This window comes from Aptenodytes forsteri, unplaced genomic scaffold (genome assembly GCF_000699145.1).
Source record: "Aptenodytes forsteri isolate BGI_AS27 unplaced genomic scaffold, ASM69914v1 Scaffold707, whole genome shotgun sequence".
NCBI lineage: Eukaryota > Metazoa > Chordata > Aves > Sphenisciformes > Spheniscidae > Aptenodytes > Aptenodytes forsteri.
The window spans coordinates 462,669-481,415 of record NW_008795363.1 but is presented as its reverse complement, the minus strand read 5'-3'; the positions used below and the strand labels follow the sequence as shown (position 1 = coordinate 481,415).

Sequence of the window (18,747 nt, the reverse complement as noted above, 5' to 3'; positions counted from 1 at the left end):
TGAGCATGACGTCCCATGGTATGGAATGTCCCTTTGGCCAGTTTGGGTCAGCTGTCCTGGCTGTGCCCCCTCCCAGCTTCTTGTGCACCTCCAGCCTGCTCAGTCGGTAGAGCATGGGAAGCTGAACAGTCCTTGACTAGCGTCAGCACTGCTCAGCAACAACCAAAACATCGGTGTGTTACCAACATTGTTCTTATACTAAATCCAAAACACAGCACTGTACCAGCTACTAGGAAGAAAATTAACTCTATCCCTGCCGAAACCAGGACATAGTGCTTTGTTTCTTTTTCAACAAGTAGGATTACGTAAGAACAGGTATGTGGGCTGAGACCAGGGTCTGTCCAGCTCCAGCTGGACTCCAGCAAATGTCCAGAACAGAGGAGGAACAGGGCAGGTATATCCCATGCTGTCTGATCCCTGATATTTTCCAGCCTTCATGTACTCCACTTTAATGAATGTGGGTATACATGATAAGACAGACCTATAAGACTGAGAACATAAAAATGGGAATTCCCACAGATAAAGAGGAAGCATGACTGTAGTTGAAATAACTGGATGGTCTGGATATGGGAACTACAGGAATGGGATGACATTCAGTAATACAAGATGCAGACATGTGACTATGGATTTATAAGAGATTGTTTGTCTCTAAACTAGAATCACGTTGCCAGCAACCAGTGAGGACCACTTGAATCTATTTGTTCAGGCTTTGCCCTGCACGTCGTGTAGCCCTAAGAAAGGCAGAAGTGGTCCCAATCATATGAAGGGCAGGCTTTCTAGCAAGGCTAAGGGAATGTCAGCATGCGCTGAGATCAGCAAAAGGCACCGGGGAAACCTTTTCTGCAGCTTTGTGAGTAGGATGGTGGTTCACGTTCATGAAAGAGTAACTCAGCTGAAACAGGTTTAGGGACAGCTCTGAGGTTGAATGGGACACAGAAAAATCTGCGGCCTCTCTTTCTGCTCCTGGAAGGAGTCAGACTGCCCAGAAGGCAGTTTTCACTGATTCAAAGGGGCAGATTTGTCAAGGCAGAAAGGCCATCAGAGGTATTATTGCTGATGTCTGTTAGTTCTTTTGTTCATCAAAATAATCGTAAACGATCTGGATGAGATGGTGTGTAAACAGGTTGCACAGTTTCTCAGTCATACAAATACAGTAATAATGGAGACTGTCTATAAAGGATTGTAAAAATGATACCAAGTGATGGAGGTATGAAATGCCAGGTAGATAAATGTAAAGTAATGTATATTGGAAAAATTAGCTTTTACTTTACATGCCCTGTAAGTGATGCTGAGCTAGTTATTATCATTCAGGAATTAAATGATGGAGTTGAGAGTTGTGTGAGTATGTAAGCTCTGTGCTCCCAGGGGCAAAAAAACCCTCAATAAACTGAAAGCCCCAGCCAAAATTGAATGTTAGGGTTTATTAAGAAAAGAAAAGAGAACAAAACAGAGAAAAATCACAATCTCACTGTATAAATACATTCTAAATAAATCTTGAATGTGCAGCTGTACCTCTGCCCCCTCTGCTGTATCTCAAAGGATGTAGTAGAATGGGAAATGGTGCAGAGAAGGTAACAATAAAAAGAAACCGGATAATAAAGATTACATCATTCAGTAAAGATTGCAAGGACAATCAAAAGGCTGCTTCTGTGTGAGGACTTACTGAATAGGCTAAAGCTCTTCAACCTCAAAAGGAGACAGCAGAGGGGGTATCAAAGGCTTGAAATCATGAATGGTATGGAGAAGGTGACACAAGTGTGATTGTTCGCTGTTTTTCCACTGTGCTAACAGGTTTTAGCAATTGAAAAGGTCAGGCAGCACATCGAAGGATGTACTTTTTTTACAGAAAGCATAGCTAAACTGTGTATCTCCTGGCCACAGGATGCTGTAGGTGCCAAAAGGTGGTTGGTATCCACGGCAGCTTAGACTCGGTGATGAAGGAAAAAATCATCAGTGGCTATTAAGCACAAAGGTACAAGCTCTGTTTCAGAAGGTCCTTAAACCTCCAGTTGTGGGAAGCTGGGAGATTATGTCAGGAACTATTCCCAGGTGCTCATTTGTATAGTCTTCCCAAGTTATCTGTTAAGGACTGCTGTCAGCAGACAAGATGCCGAAGGAGGTGGACCTTGGGTCTGGCCCGGTAGAGCTGTTCCTGTGGTTGTGTATTTCAGAGGGGAACTAGACCAACTTCTTTTGCTTAGCCAAGCAGAGCACATTCCCTAGAAAATACTGGCTCTTTATAAAAGCATCTGGAGGTACACATGGGGGAGAAAGGAGAGCTGTCTGAGCTGGAGGACAGTGTCTGCATGAGAACCAATGGCATAAACTGGCCAGAAGTAAATTTGTGCCGGAAATCAGAAGGTGGCTCCTAACCCTCAGAAGGTAGCAAGATTCTGCTAGAAATAGGACTTGGTCAAGTTGGAGCATGTGATGGTGGAATTCAGTGAGGATCTGAAGGTGGTGCCTTCCCATCCTGGGGACCTGCGTTCTGCATATCAGTTTAAGATGACAAAACAACCCGGTTTAGGGGAATGAGTTATTCAAGGTGTTCATAAGGCTTATCATAGAGATTTGTGTTAGAGCTGGTCCTATTTAACATTTAACAGTGACCTGGAAGAAGGAGTCAATGTCATATTAGTCACATTTGCAGCACCCCTTATTTGGGAAGGTTTGCAAAAGAGAAGGATATAGAAGAATTTTTAATAAAAATGAGAAACGTGAGAAATAACCCTAAGCTCATGTGGACTGTATACTGAAGAATAAAAATAGAAAGTGCTGGTTGGCCCTGGTAACAGATTCATGTGAGTAGAGGGGATCTGTACATTACATGGACGTTTCCAGAGCACCTTGACAACAGGAGAGTGATTGTGAATTTGACCATAAGGTTTGGCATTCTCGATCTCAAATCCATGAGGTCAACTTAAAACTGTTTTGGGTTTTTCTGGCTTGTGAACCTGAAGGATGCATTCCATTCATATTTCCAAGCTGTGTTTCTCAGTTAATAGAACTAAAGTTTTCTCCTTAAAAGAAAAAAAAAAGTGTGTGTGTGTCAGGATATCTCTTATAATCACAAGACTTCAGGAATGAGGGACCAATGGTACCCCCGAAAAGTACCAGTGTTCAAAGAAGTTGTCCATGCATGTAGAAATATCTTATTTTACAAGGAGATGCTGTACCCTCTTCAAAGCTGGTAAGCCCCCGGTTGGACTGTTTGTGCATTGGATGCTCATGAAAAATGTCTACGAGGAAGTGTTTTCTGGACAGAGCCTTAAGGGAAAGAAAAATGTAGACCCAAGGGGATTGTGATCAAAATCCCATTTACCTGGGGTAATAATAAATTGTGTGAAATAGCTGAAGGTTGTGGCTGTTGGTAATAATATATTGTGTGAAATAGCTGAAGGTTGTGGCTGTTGGAGAGGAGTGCGCTGAGAGTGTAACGAGGTGTGAATCTGTGGCAGTAAGGCAATTAACAGCTGATGGGCTACCTCAGAAATCCTTATGCAGATATCTTTATATGAATTCCTGCTGGGGAAGTGATGGATCCTCCCTTGATGATTTTAGAGGAGTTGTGGAGCCGACAGCTGAGATTTGACTGCAGGACCAGTCAAATGAATGGGACGGGGCAGGGGGTAGCAAAGTAGCCGTTGAATATTTCCCGTCCCCAGGGGACGGGAAATTTGCTAAATTGTCATTTAGCAAATGACAATTGACGTCAGGAACAAGGTATGAACATGGCCAGATCCTGAGGTATTGCTTAAAGAACCACTGTAATGATCAATTTGACTTGGGAAATTGCAGGTTGGGGGACTTGCCTCTGAGAATGTGAGATGGGCTGAAGCTGTGAAGGACTTCAAACAGCAACAGAGCACCTTGTGTGGAGATGTCTTGCTGATTACGGCCTTCGTCTCCTACCTGGGCTACTTCACCAAGAAATACCGTCAAGACCTCCTGGATGGAATCTGGAAGCCGTATTTGCACCAGCTAAAAGTAAGCCCTGATTTCTCTGAAAAGCCATTGTTACTGGAATTAACATGCCCATAAATTCTGATGTCCACAAGGTGAGGGGATCCCCCAAATGAGGGGCATCCCTGTGTCCAACACCAAGCTGGACTGAGGAGCAGGACGTAGCCACACTTGATTTACTCCTCTCTGGGGAAGATGTTGTGATTTCCTTGCTCCATGCAAATGACCCAATTCCTCCATGTACAGAGGAAAATCCCCGATGCAGCAACCCAAACATGGAGCCCAGCACCAATGCCGGGCAGTTTTAACCAGGCATCAGGGATGGCCTAGACAGAGGAAGGTAGTATGGAGAAGGAATTGCTTGGAGCAGGCAGAGCTCACTGCCAGCTATCTAGTAGGCTTGGAAAAACTCCAGATGGTTCTTCATGCTGGACACAAGCTCTGTTCATGCTGGTCATGCCTCTCAGCTGGTTTTACCCATGTCTTGCTGTTTGGACCATTGCGCTTCAAACTTGTTTAATATTTTACTAATTTTTAGCAGGTTCTGTCATACATCAGTACATGCAAGTGCTCGGTCTCCTGCAGGATTGAGCTTCTGAACATCAGTACAGTAACTGGATATTATAAATCCTGGTGAAATGCCAAGAAGCTTTTAAATAAGGTCTCAATGGGGCAGTGATGCCCAAATCAAAAAGCTGAGAAAATCAGCAAGTTCCTTAGGATGAGAGAGGAAAAACTTCATTCTGCATTTCTTAATATTAAGCCAAAAATTTAGTCAGGAAAGGCAATATTGTTCCAAAAATGACTTGACTCTGTGCTTAGAAATTTCAAGGAAGAGTCTGTATTTCTAGTGGAAAATTAAAGGCCCATTCTGCTCAGATAACTGGCACAGATAACTTTCTGGTTGTCACACCCAGAAATGGCCTCCCATGTCAGAGAAGTGTTTCTGGAACTGCTAATGCTGTTTTGCAACACAACAGCAGGCTTACGAGGGTGTTAATTACATTCTTCCAAGCTGTCATCTCAGAGATCTTTTACATGGCAGTGTGATCTGAGCCTGCTTGGCTGGGCTGTGGTCCTTCGGGGTGCTTAGTGCTCTGCAGGCGAAAATCTTTGGGTTGCTTGCATAATTTGTGTTCATTCACAACAGGATTGGGAAATGCTTAAATACTAGATCAAAACTGTCCTGTAGAATGGGAAGCCACTGATAAATATGACTTATCAGTTTTTAATTAAGCTAACTTTTCTTGAAATATTTTCCTTGCTCATCTCTGGAATATGTTGCAAGTCACACTCGCCGCTTTTTGCCGACACACTAGGAAGCATTTCTCCTTTCCTCCTAGGTGCCAATCCCTGTAACTCCATCCCTCGATCCTCTGACCATGCTGACAGATGACGCTGATGTAGCGGCTTGGCAGAATGAGGGCCTGCCAGCTGATCGGATGTCCACTGAAAATGCCACCATCCTCACCAACTGTGAGCGCTGGCCCCTCATGGTGGATCCCCAGCTGCAGGGTATCAAATGGATCAAAACAAAGTATGGCGAAGACCTCCGAGTGATCCGAATCGGGCAGAAGGGGTAAACATCAGCCTCACCACATAATAATACCTTTTAATGGTTATCTGCCTGTCGTATTTGATGAACAGTGTATATTTAACTGCAACCATCTGAGCCAATTACATTGAGGAAAACCCTCAAATGTATTTGCGCATTAGCTGCTTATTCATTACGAAAATGATAGAGATTTCTCATTAAATAGAGGGTCTGTTTAGTGCTTGGCTCAGTTACCATAGAAACTCCTCTGAAACTGAGATGGAGAGAGCTATGTGCTGGAGGCTGAGCTACGTGTAGGACTATGGCATCCTCCATTGGGCTTGTCCTATGTGTCGTGTCCTGACTGAGTTTCATCCAGGAGGGTGAGTAGGGCTTCCTACATCTTGGAAGAAGAGAGAGGGCCTGGGCACAGAGGGTGAAGCTGCCATGAGGGTCACCATGCCCTGAAGACCAGCTGGGCTAACTCTGCTCCCATGCTGGCACCAGCTAGGAGGTTCTCATTGCGGCACCCCTGCATTGATCTTGCTACATCTTTTATGGGAAGGCTTTTCCACTCCTGGCTCTTATCTCTAGTCAGCGCACAGACCAGTCTTCTGCTGTCTCAGTTTACACCTACTTCTGCCCAGTAGTGAGGAGTCCCAGCTGGGAGGGAACAGACCCAGAGTCAAATCCCTGCTTGGGTATGAGCGCTGAGATTATTTTTTTTAATACAGAGCAAAGCAACAGGCCAAGCTTGGTGCTTGCAAATTCATATAGATTTGGAGATGTCTTGAGGTTGCCAGGTTGTTTTGCTGGTGCCTCCTCTGCTTTCCTCATAGAAAATAACAAGAAGTTATTAGATTTGAGCTTGTGTGGGATGAAAATACAGGTCATTTTTCATTAGAGCAAGCTTCTGTTTCCTGACCAACCTGGTCACCATGCCTTGCAGTTACTCAAAGCAGTCTGTGGAAAAGTAAGGATCCCAGATGAGGCATCTAAATACAAACCTCCAGTATGGGACAAGAGGAGTATACCCTGTAACATTCATATGCTGCCATTACAACTTGCTGTGCAAACCCAGCATCTCTTTTTCCCCTCCCTCCGCGGCCATACACCAGGCTGGCGGGTACTCTAAGAGGGGAGCTTAGTGTGTCGCTGTGATGTCTCAGGGCTGTTGTCTAAAAGCATCATTCACTGCCCCATTACAGTAAATAGGGGAGTGTTTCATCATCTGGGAAATGGTGCTTCTTTGCTTTCAGCTGCTTTAAAAGGTTTAAACCCACACCCCTCTCTCCTTCAGGAAAGGGCCATTTGAGCAGCTTTGGGTCAGCTGCTGTCATTCTCTCTGACTTTCTTTGTATAAAATATTCCTGGACTCAGAAAAATGGGGGCTGCTGATCAAGGATGGGGTTTGCATTGTGTCAACATATTCCTTTAAAGGTTGGGCCTAAAGGTCAGTCTGAACTTCTTGCCTTAGATCTTTCTATCACCTCTTGAGGTCCCAAACTTTCTAGCTTAGACGAGGAACCTAAATTTTAGCCAGTGGTGTTAGTTGTAGTGATTCAGTGCAACAGTGATGGTGTAACAGTGCCCTGAGCATCCTCACCGCCTGCGCAGGGCCCATCTCTTCTCTTTGCAGGGAAGTAAGTTGTGTGAAGTGCAGAGCAGCCCTGAAGGAGAGAGTACAAGCGCTTGACCCTGCCCTTCCTGATACAAAGCATCCCAATGCAGAGCATCCCTGTTTCACAGTTAGGTACTGGGCAAAGGGGTCCAATTCCCTCATGAGGAAAGAAGCTGTCCTAAACATGACCCTAAACCCTGGGCAAAATGGAGCTGAAACCTGCTCTTCGTCCTTGCTTTTATGCAAGATTAACTGCACCAGTGGGTTCTGGGGGAAACAAAGTATTTGCTAACAATAACTCCAAGCTGTCCCATCTTTGTTCACTGATGCCTATGCTCTTTTCTTGGGAAAGAAGACACAGTTGTTATCGCTTGCCCTTGGGAGGTCTGAGGCCTGATTCTCTTTGTTGTACAGCCAAGACTCTGCCAGTGCCACTTTCTGCACCAGATGTTGACACCCCTCTTTCTCTCTCGCAACTGCTGGCATGTGTATGTTGCTGCCTGTCCCCCTTGCATCCTCCTTGCCGCAAAGCATTACATCCAGCCTTGCTGCGGCGGGTACTGATGTCGTTTCCCACAGGTATTTGGACACGATGGAACGAGCCCTGGCTGCAGGAGAACTGGTTTTGATTGAAAACCTGGAGGAATCGGTGGATCCAGTTTTGGGGCCGTTACTGGGGCGAGAAACAATCAAGAAAGGCAGGTGAGCTTCGGGGAGGTTTAATGGCATGTGTGAATGGCTTCTTTGTGCTGTTGTGCTTTCTGTTCCTGACCTCAAATTGTGGGTGTTCATATACAGCAGCACTAACATCCTGCCTTCAGAAGTGAGGGCATTTTAAATCAGGCAATCACAGGTAATTCAGTCATAGGATGGCTTTGAAATAAACCTAGATTTTTCATTCTGTTGGACAGTGTCATTCAAACCTCATGTGAAAGCGAGACCTGTAATTCTCCTTTTATACAGACCTCGGTGTCTGTAATTGGCTATCCTGACACTGAATTAGTACCAAAATAGCTAGTGCTGTTGTGAAGAAAAAATAACCTTGAATTTTAGCAAACATTGTGCACCGCTTAGGAATACAGCTACACGTTTAAGCATTAAGAATATATAAGTGTTTCTTAATGAGGTCAAGTTCTTCATGGCAGCTGCTGGTCACCCTTCAGCCGAGAGGAGGTCAGCGAGAGGGGCAGCAAGGCAGTTCACTTTTTCCTTCTTTCTATATGTAAAGTAAAATAAGCACATTTTTAGTGTGTGCTCAAATAATGGCAACAAATAAAACCTCGTGCTCGACACTGAACTTGATTCAGGGACTCTTTTGATGTTGTTTTGCTGGCTTTCACAGGGTGGACTCATCTGCCTTTATAAAGCTGCATGTTGTTTGGGCTTTTAAATATCTCTGTTGCCAACAACTTTGCTGCTCGCCGGAGCCCGGCATGGGCTGACCTCTGTGCCTGCTGCAGTGCCTCGCGGTGCAGTCCTGCTCTTGGCTTTGTGCAGTAAATAACAAAAAGCCTGCTAAGCTCTGCCTTTCACATTCCTTAAGTTCTTTGAGGATCATTTCCTTACTTGCCTAAAATATCCTAGGATGATGTAAACTGCTGGGAAAGGCAAGCTGTTTGGAAAGTTTGCAGGGGAAAACATCATGAGAAGGCTGGCTAGTTGTGGGTTCAGCTGCAGGATGGAGGGGAAGGATCATTTCAGAGGGAATGATGGTCCCAGTGAAGGGGATCGAAATGTTTGAAAGCGGAGATGGGGGTACAGCAGAGGTGGTGGGCCTCCTGAGCCCCCCTACAGTGAAAAACTCAGTCATCCCCTTTTGGGACTGTATGTCTCTGCTCTCAAAACTCCCTGTGAGATCAAGTGTTTCCTAAGAAAGGGAAAATAAGTCATAAATCGAATAAAAAGTCCGTGGGTTTTCTGTTTTCCAGGACATGAGTCCAGACCCCAGAGATAGATGCTGGTAATCCCAGAGCAAGAAGGTTTTTTTGAAGTTGGGGCTCTCGGCAGTATTTCTGGGCGCTGCTGTGAGCTGCATGTACTGTGTGATTTCTCTCTGCCTCAGTTTCACAGCAGTAAAAGCATTCAAGGTGGCCAAGAGGACACATAGTGAGCTGATGTTTGACTGAAAAGTGTATTCAAATTCCCTTCATAACACCACTGTTCCCGTAAGAGTCCAACTGCATACCTGAAAGCATTTCCAGTTTCTCTTTTCCTCTGGTTCCCATGGGCTTTGTTAAACTTGGGCTCAGAGAATGTTGATTCCTGGAGTCTCTGTAAGTTCTAGACTTGATTTCAGCAGTGCAGAACAGGAGAAGTTTGGGTTTTCCTGAGTGATGTTACCTCCCAGGAATGGCAACCAGCCGCTCTCCTAATCTGGCTTCACTGCTCAAGCTCGGTGTGACCACAGAGTTGGCCTGATCTGAGCCAACAGACTAGGCAATTTTAACTGTGGCTAACTAAAATCTCAATGCTGAGAGGCTTTTCCTCCATGTAACTCCAATTTTAGGTAGAATACAGACTCTGTAAAAAGCAAGAAGGGTTCATGGTTGAACTGGCCATCCTGCTGCTGGAAACTGTGAGCCTCCTCAAATAGGATCCAAAATTCAGGGGCAACTGTCTGGGGTTTTTATCCTAAATCAGAAGTGATTCAGGTGCGTCCAATTTAAAATACTTTTTGCTTTAATAGTGATTTCTGTGTGAAGAGTGCAAAGTCCCATGCTGGTAGATGCCATTGACCGATACCACCATTTGTCTGTGGGCAAAATGTCCTGGAAGAGACGTGTGCTCATGCTCCTTTTGCTCTAATTTCAGGTACATCAAGATTGGGGACAAGGAGTGTGACTTCAACCCTGCTTTCCATCTCATCCTCCACACAAAGCTGGCAAACCCCCATTTCCAACCTGAGCTGCAGGCACAGTGCACCCTCATCAACTTCACCGTCACGCGAGACGGCCTAGAGGACCAGCTGCTCGCGGCGGTGGTCAACATGGAGAGGCCTGACTTGGAAGAGCTTAAGGTCAGTAGCTGGCAGTTTACACTGGGAGCAAGTATAAATGATAATAATAACATTAATAATAAAAATAAATAATAATAATAATTATTGCAATTTAAAATAAATAGCATTTCATGTGCAAGGTTGCAGAGATTGCTGAGCTCGTCGTAAAATCAGGGGATTTCCCTTGAATGACAAACATTGAGGAATTTTTTTCTTCAGTCTTTTGTTTTACTTGGTATTTTGGGAACACTTAAACTGCAATTTCAAGTTCTTTCTCTTAAAATTTGGGTAAGAATCTCTTTCTTTTCCTACTCCTCTTGGAAATGGAAACTGAGATTGTCATTATATCAGGTTTTTCTGGACTTCACAGATTTAATTTTGGAGGTAGGATTAATTCATTTAATTTCAGGCATTTATGGTATAGGATTCCCACTGTAAATATTGTGAGGCTGGTAATGAAATTTTTCTGTTCTGGTTCTTCCTCCCACTTGTTTGTAACAGGCCAAAACGTTCTCTCTCTCTTTTAATAAGTATGGCTTCAGTTTCAAGATAATTTTCTAAAGAAAATCCTTTGTTCTAGTGACACATTTAGCAATGTAACGAATATGTATAATACTAAATATTTACTGAGAGTGGGAATAAATTTACTGCACATGTTCAGTCAGGCCAGGCCAGTTTTGTAATAATCTTTTCATTTAATGAGGTTCTAAAGTACGTTAGCTGTGCAGCCTTAACGATGCATTTAGTTTTAACCAGGCTCATGTGCTAACGAGCCAAAAGATGGCATCAAAAATACATAATGAACTGATTTAATGTGTAAGCCATCGCTATCTCGCTGGGACTGTGAGAGACCCAAAGCCTCTTGATCAGGCACCCGTCGCACACGCTCAGCACTGGGTTGCAAATGCCACAAACAGCCGCTTTCCTTTGCTGATTTGCACTGAAGGGGGTTGGGGGGTGACCACGAGTAGCATAGTGGTGTCATTAACTGCTGTTATGTTAAGGACCGTTCCTCTTAGCCTCGGCAGCATCACTGTAATGGTTGCTGTCACAATAAGAAAGACAAATTTAATACCATGTGCAGTCAACAAATCCACAATTAGGCTCTGAAAATTACTAACTCAAAATCGGCAGCACTTCCCTCCCATGCTGTAAAAGGGCTGTGTATTAGAAAACAGTGAAAATGATGTGAATTGGGGATCACATCTTTTGAACTCCCTGCTTCTTCAGGGCGTGTGTTGTGGAAGAAGGAGGTTGGGCACAGGATGAGGAAAATGCGTCCCCGGGTGACACCTATGCCACCGGCTGTGGGGGATGTGGGGCTGTAGTCTCGCTTCAGAAAGCACTGGGCGGGTACAGATTGGTGTGGGATGTAATTTTCTTTTCCTTTAAGAATTGTTAATACCTTTCTCTCTATATCACCACAGCAAGATAATACCAGAGCCCACTCTCTCTCCCCTCCCTCTCGTCTACTTCCCTCCTGCTACAGTCCTGCTGCCCCAGCAGATATCAGGGAGGAGAAAACCAGCCTGGTATTCAAGATGTTCTGCTGGATGGGGAACAGTCAATCAAAAAAATCTCTTCCCTGCTGGGATAAAAGCAGAGACTTGTCTCCTTAGACATGGTGAGGGGGGCTGGCAGTGGCTGCAGGGGCACTGACCTCTGCGGATGACTGCTGGCCAGGGGCTCAGTACCTTCTTCTGCCCCTAGTCTGTTTATGGATGTGGAAAAAGCCACTAGGGCTGTTGTCTGACAGCTGGGGGGAGCTCCTTGAAGACACGGATTTGAATCTTTGGATTCCCCAAAGGAGAGGCCACTTCTCTAGGTGTGTTTAATCCATCCTCTCTACCCTGGGACAAAGGGGACAGGCGTTTGGTGTCTGGGGAAGGCTTAGGGCTCTGGATCGTGGGCAGATGGAGGTGACTCCTACAGTACTGCACAACAGCTACTGAGCTCAAAATCTTGTTATTGGTAAAGATGGAGCACACCTTATAGGTGGAGCCCAGAATTTATTGTTAATAACCTAATCAAAATTCATCAAACGGCTATTATTAATCCAATTATGATAACACTAACTTTTTTTAAATGTTTCCTCAACACAACCTGTTTCCCTAATCTTTTTCTTCATTGATTCCCAGTTATTCAGTCTTTCTGTTCCTTCTTATCTTTGAAGCTATGTTTATCTGATTCACAGGATTGCACTCCTGTTACAATGGGTGTTCAGAGTCTGCGACCACATTTGCACTCTACCATATTTTGGTTCTAGAGACAGATCAGTCTGTCCAGAATAACTACTTGCTCTGACTCTAAATTAAAGCCAGGCTAGAACAGGTCAAGGCAGTCGTGACCTGGCTGTGAGACTATCACAGCTAAGAGAAGCTGAAACCAGTTTAGGCCAAGGCAAGCAAAGCCAAGTCCTGAGACCTTCCCTCTCAGGTCAGTACAAACCCCCTGGCCTTTAACTAGTCTCATTTGCAATTTCCTTTTGCAAGGATGACTGTGGTCCATGTCCTGGTGGCGCCGCATGTGGTCCAAGTAGTCTTACCGGGGCTGGTTTTATGTATCTCCCACCTTCACCAGACTTCACTGTTTGGACTGAAATGTCTCAAATGATATTTGCCTCAAATTCGTTGTCTGTTTAGTGCAGAGAACAGCCTTAGGAAGAATATTTTGGCAGCTGCGTCCCAAGCTATAGGTGGATAAGCCATGAGTTAGGGTCCTGCCTTGCTGATTCAGTAGGTAAAGTGTGTGTGAAAGTCTCTGCGCATTTAGGCTGTGATGGACAGTGTTGCGGTTCTTCTTCAGGAAAGAAGGTGCTCTGCAGGAGTGGACTGAAAATACAGGGATTTTTTTTTTTTCTTTCTCTGGTTTGTGATGTTAAAATAATACATTAAAACCAGCAGAAAGGTCAAGGAGAGGAAGGTGGCTACTGTGGCTGAGCTAGGAAGGGGTTGGCAGTGAACCTACAAAACTGGCCTGTAGCTCTGGTGATTTTTTTTTTTTTCCCCATGGAATGAAATTTTGAGGGCTCTCAGAGTAACCTGTTTCCCAGAAGTAGCACTGTTATATATCAGCTGTGAAATAACAGATAATGAGCTCCACTGCAGAAATAAGAAATTGTGACCTTGCTACTGCTGAAAACAATAGCATGATAAAGCTGCAACAGATGCAGGCTGTTGTGGGGAATACAGCATTGTATGCACTTCTAAGGGTGCGTTTCAGAAATTGCGTGGTGATTACAAGCTATTGGAGCAAAAATCACACACGTATCCTCATTAATAACTCCAGGGCTTACGGTCCATGGTCTGGAATAATAGCTTGCAAAATGTCATTTTTCAAGGCATGCTATGCTTGAATGACAGGAAAGCACAAAATTAGCCGTGTTAGTTTTCTGTTTCAAGACTTGTGAAATATTTACCACCATGGGCAAACTCCTGTGTGTAATGCCTACAGAACAGGCCTTTAAAAACAGCCATTTATAGCTGAAATACCAATAAAGGGCATGCTTCGGTGCACACTCTGCTGAACACTTGGGTTGACATTAACATGGAATGAGTGTGTGTGCAGCAAGTATATGAAATTTCAACCCAAATATTGAAAGATGACTTATTAATGAAAGAATTAGTTAATCTGCTTGAAAATCTCTGACAACAGAGCAAATACTACTGGCTTCCTTATGTGTTGTGGGGTTGGAAGAGACATAGGGTCACATTTCCCATTTCTGGGGCTCTTCCAACCCAGGTGGTTGTGGAAGGTGTGGGTATGTTTTCCAAAAATTGTCTTGGAGCATTAAATCACTTGGTTTATGACACTGAATCTGTCATGTGCCAGTCGCCGTGGCCCAGAACTTGTCTCTAGCATCACATCTTCTACTTCATGGAGCTGGCTATTTTTTGCAGGGCTATAAAACACCCTTTTGCAGGTTACTTGAATTTATTGGTTGTGTCATTTAAATGCAGTCTGAGGATTTAAAACTGTGTGTCGCACAGTAGTGTTTTACGTACCAGGGTGTTAGCGATTGACTTCGTTTATGTAGAGAATAGTCACCAGGCTTATATCCTAGCAGCATCCAAATCAGATGCACAGTTTTCCCACAGGATGTTTTCTGTGATAACGCTAAAAATAGGCATTCACAATAGGACCGTATAATGGAATAACATAATATACCTGAAATCCAGGAAAGATGCCATTTCCCCGAGCAAACACATAGAATAGGGCAATCACATTTCATGGGAGAAAGCCTATTCTGGAGGATCAGTTCAAAAAGGAGCCAGATGAGAGTCTTTGTTTCCACCATGAATGGCATTAATGACTGGGATTTCTGCAGAACAGAGGGAAAAGGAACAAGTGACCCGGGAGAACAGAGGGGGCATTTCACAGAAATTGGAAGAATTTGCACTATCATGCAGAAGATCTGCCCTTGAGGCAAGATGGTTGTTACTGGTCTGTGTCTACTTGGCGGTCTCTGTGCTGAGTTTGCAAATCCTTTGGCAGGGGGACTTTATCTTTGCATGTACAGCTTCTAGCGCAGGAAGCCACTGGTCCCAGTGAGATCTCAAGGCCAGAATACAAACGGGAGCAGCAATGAAGTGAGGCTGTGACGTTGCCCTCAGTTCTGAGCCTGAGATGCGTTGTGCTCATCTCTGCACCCAAGTGACCTTGCTGTTGTTTTTGCCATCAGGTTTTAACCCCGTGGTCCTCTTTGCTGGTGTGACTGGTGTTGGTGTGTAGTGGCAAGTGCAGAGGTTCACCAGGAGGGGTGAGAAGCAGCAGGGACTATCCAGGCTGACTTGAGCCCAATAAATAGATACTTCTAAGACAGAGATGCAGGATGTATGTTTGAGATGGGGGATGAGGGTCTTTTCCTCCTGATTCATTTCCAGCATTTTAATACATTCCCAGTGAAAGGGCACAGTTCTCCTGGTGCTTTTTGTGCTGTTCAAGGTTTCTCTGAGTTAATGGCTTGTTGGATATGGAGACATCCCCAGAGCTCTGCCCGTGCCCAGGAGTTGCAGAGAGCAGGAGTAAGTGATATTGGACTATGGCAATTGTCAGTTAGAAGCCTGTTCCCATGTGAAGGCGGTTAATCCTTACTTTACCACGTGTTTTGTGGCTAAAACTTTCTGAATTTATTATTTGCAGTCAGATCTCACAAAGCAACAGAATGGATTCAAAATCACCTTGAAAACATTAGAGGACAACTTGCTCTCTCGGCTGTCATCAGCATCTGGGAACTTCCTGGGAGACACAGCGTTGGTGGAGAACTTGGAGATCACTAAACAGACAGCTGCAGAAATTGAAGAGAAGGTACAAAGACAGTGGTAGCCTAGAGAAAAGCATGCGTGTGATGTTATCTTTAAGGATTTCTGGGTGGAACCTAACTTCTTTATTCTGCCCATCTCTGCCCCTACTGCTGAGTAAAGACTAGAAAGTGGTATAAATTTAAGTGCTCTGCATTCTGGACAACTTCAGGCCATTTAGTTCTCTGGAGCTTTTGTATGTTAAATGGCCTATTTAAGACCAAAAGAAAACATCAGTGCCTGACATAAAGACAATAAAATTTACACACTGCATCAGGGCAGCTTTAAACTGTTCCAGCGTAATCCTGAATACATCACACTTCCTCAATTAAGCTGGATTTCAGTACTGACCCGGGACTGGAATCTGTTAGGTTTGTGATCTCAAGTAAATCTGCAAGACCTTGGGTATTTCATACCTTTCCATTCCTTAGAGTATAAAACAGCATTTGTATTAGTTCTGCAGTGTCAGCATTGCCACCTACCTAGTTCACCTTGCTGGTTAGATGGGGTTAGTTAAACGCACAGTGGTTTTCCCCTGCTACTGAGGGAACTTGAGAAGTGTAGTTGTCATGCCAGGATTGCCATAGGACTCCTGTATGGCCATTCTCAACTGCTTCCCTCCACAGTTCTCCCATCTTCACAGCCCACACTTGTCCTCCTCCAGCCCACTGGCCCATGCTGCCTGGATAAGTTACCCATGTGCTGGGGTTGGGCTGGAACTGCCTCTCACTTCCCAGTGCTGTAGCCCCAGCGACCAAAGACCTAAGTGATCCTCATTAAAATGTGGAATTGTTTCTGCTAGCCATTTGTGGTACATCAGATGCATTCAGCTCCCTAAGGAGAGTTCGCTTGAACGCCCAAAGGGGATGTTGAAGGGATGTTTTGACCTGGCAAGCTGGGCATCTCCCTCTTGAAGTAGGCATTCTTGAAGTGCTTCAATTTCTAAACAAGTTGTGGTTGTAAAGTTGGTCACTGCCAGCTCTGTGGCAACAGGGATGAATTTTGGAGTTTGCACCTGGTTTTTATGAGTTTGGTACCCACATGGAAAGCTGTCTCAGGGCCCCGTTCTTGAGGTCTGCCTCTCAAGTCAACCCTTGTTCAACCCTCAAGTTCTTGGTCTGTCTACCCAAAGAAAAACGTTCAGCCAACATTTTCCCTCCTGTGGAAGTCCTTCCTGCTCTATTTATGGAAAGCAACTGTCTTCCCCACCTCTGGCTTTTATTTTACTAGATTTATTAATTGTTTTGGGGATGGGATATCTAAAAGTTAGTTGCCTAAGTCTAAGCTAGACTCTGGGCTCCCTTTATAGCCAGTGCAGAGACATGGGTGCTGCCAGAAGTGGGACTCATCAATGTAGACAGGTGATTCATGGCCCATGCAGATGCTTGTTTCTGCAGCAGACGTTGAAGCTGCTCTTTGGGGGACTCAGATATTACAGTCCTTCATTGCTCAGGGGGATGTGCAAACAGGCTAATCCCACAGATCCCAACATGTGTTGGTTGCACACAACAGATTAAGGCTCAGTCTGTGCTTCATCGGGAAGGATTGATGTGCCCCAGCCAGATGTGCTCACATCAGCTCAGGTCACAGCAGAGGGAGACCCAGTGGTGTGCGTTTCAGTGGGGGCTGTGTCATGCCCTGCTGGCTTGTACAACATGTACTGAGCCCTTTTCTGCCTCATCCCCATTGCATGGTTTGCTGAGCTAGCTGGATCAGCACTGGCTCGGCAGCATGTGGCTGTGTTGCAAGACACTTATGACTGTACATAGCCAGAGCCTAAAATAATTCCTGAGAGGCTCGAGGATGTCACTTTATGCTGCTGAAATGGAATGAAAGAATGAACAGGACTGAGATTATAATGGGGTGATGTATCTGCCAAAACAATTTTCACCATGTCCATCACAGCAGCTATGCAGATACCTGGCCAGCAAGGTAGGGGTGCGTTAAATGCTGGTGAGGAAAGGCAGCAAATAGCCGTTATAAATTAGCAGTTCTCAGTCTGGGGGAAGCTGCCTTGAGAGCAGCACTAAGTCTGTTCAGCCCTGTGTTATTAATGACCTGCACAGGAGGGGGGCAATTAACAGGAGAAACTCATTGATGAGAAAAACAATTCCAGTTAGTAAAGAGCAGGGATCCTACTGAGAAGCCTGGAAGGGGCTTGGGAAAACAGAGGATTGGGCAACAGGGTGGTAAATGCAGTTAAATGGAGAATATGCTAGAGGAAGGGGGATGCTGGGAGCGGGTGGCTCAAGCCTGGCTGCATCACGGTTCAGAGGGCAGAGGCTGGTCCCTGCAGTGGTCACATGCGTGTTGCCCACTGCCTGGCCTGCCATCTTTGTGGCAGATATCAGCCCTCCCCTGGGCTGCATACTCAATTCACAAAGATGTTTTCGCAGTAATTTTGTTCTGTGTTTTCCTCCCAGGTCCAGGAGTCTAAGATCACAGAAACCAAGATTAACGAGGCCAGAGAGCACTACAGGCCTGCCGCCGCGCGGGCCTCTCTGCTGTACTTCACGATGAATGACCTCCATGCCATCCATCCCATGTACCAGTTCTCTCTGAAGGTACTGTCCCCATGAGCTGCAGGCTGTGCCCACGGCTGCGGGAGGCAGTGCCACTGCTTCTCTCTCTTACTGAGGTTCAAAGTCATCATCTTGGGCCTCTTGGGAATATTTGAATTCCCAGACAAAAAGGTGATCTAACCTAAACCATTCTGCTGTTTTAGTTTTATGGAAAAGTTTCCTGTAATTTATTTCTTTATATGTCTACTTAACATAGATTACTCTTAACTTGTGTTGTGATAGTGTTTAGCGCTCATTGGGAATGATTCGTCCAAAACTCGCTGCAAATGCTGAGCAGAGTGTGTTCATCGCTGCCCTCGGTGGAAGGAGCAGAGTTTCAGCAGCACCTGCAAAGACCTAGTGAGGAGTGGTTTGAATGCCAAAAGAAAAGGTCCCTCTGTGTCGAGTACTGGGGGTGGGCCAGGGTCCCTATTCAGGTCTTAATTTGCCAGTCAGCCCACTGCAGGTGGTCAGGTTGGGATCAGGTTAGATGAGCCTTAATTAGAATCATAGAATCGTTTAGGTTGAAAAAGACCTTTAAGATCATCAAGTCCAACCGTTAACCTAACACTGCCAAGTCCACCCCTAAACCATGTCCCTAAGCACCACATCTACACATCTTTTAAATACCTCCAGGGATGGGGACTCCACCACTTCCCTGGGCAGCCTGTTCCAATATTTGACAACCTTTTTGGTGAAGAAATTTTTCCTAATATCAAATCTAAACCTCCCCTGGTGCAATTTGAAGCCATTTCCTCTTGTCCTATCGCTTG

At 45.0% G+C, this 18,747-nt stretch overlaps 1 protein-coding gene across 1 annotated transcript in view; it reads left to right on the top strand.

Annotated features, from left to right (window-relative positions):
• Nucleotides 1-18,747, top strand: part of DNAH9 (dynein axonemal heavy chain 9) — a 214,927-nt gene that overhangs the window by 123,821 nt on the left and 72,359 nt on the right. Inside the window, exons 52-57 of the mRNA XM_009280185.1 lie at nt 3,799-3,987; nt 5,307-5,542; nt 7,698-7,820; nt 9,930-10,134; nt 15,256-15,420; nt 17,837-17,977. Coding sequence (XP_009278460.1) covers nt 3,799-3,987; nt 5,307-5,542; nt 7,698-7,820; nt 9,930-10,134; nt 15,256-15,420; nt 17,837-17,977 — 1,059 coding nt within the window. The remainder of the gene's footprint in view (nt 1-3,798; nt 3,988-5,306; nt 5,543-7,697; nt 7,821-9,929; nt 10,135-15,255; nt 15,421-17,836; nt 17,978-18,747) is intronic.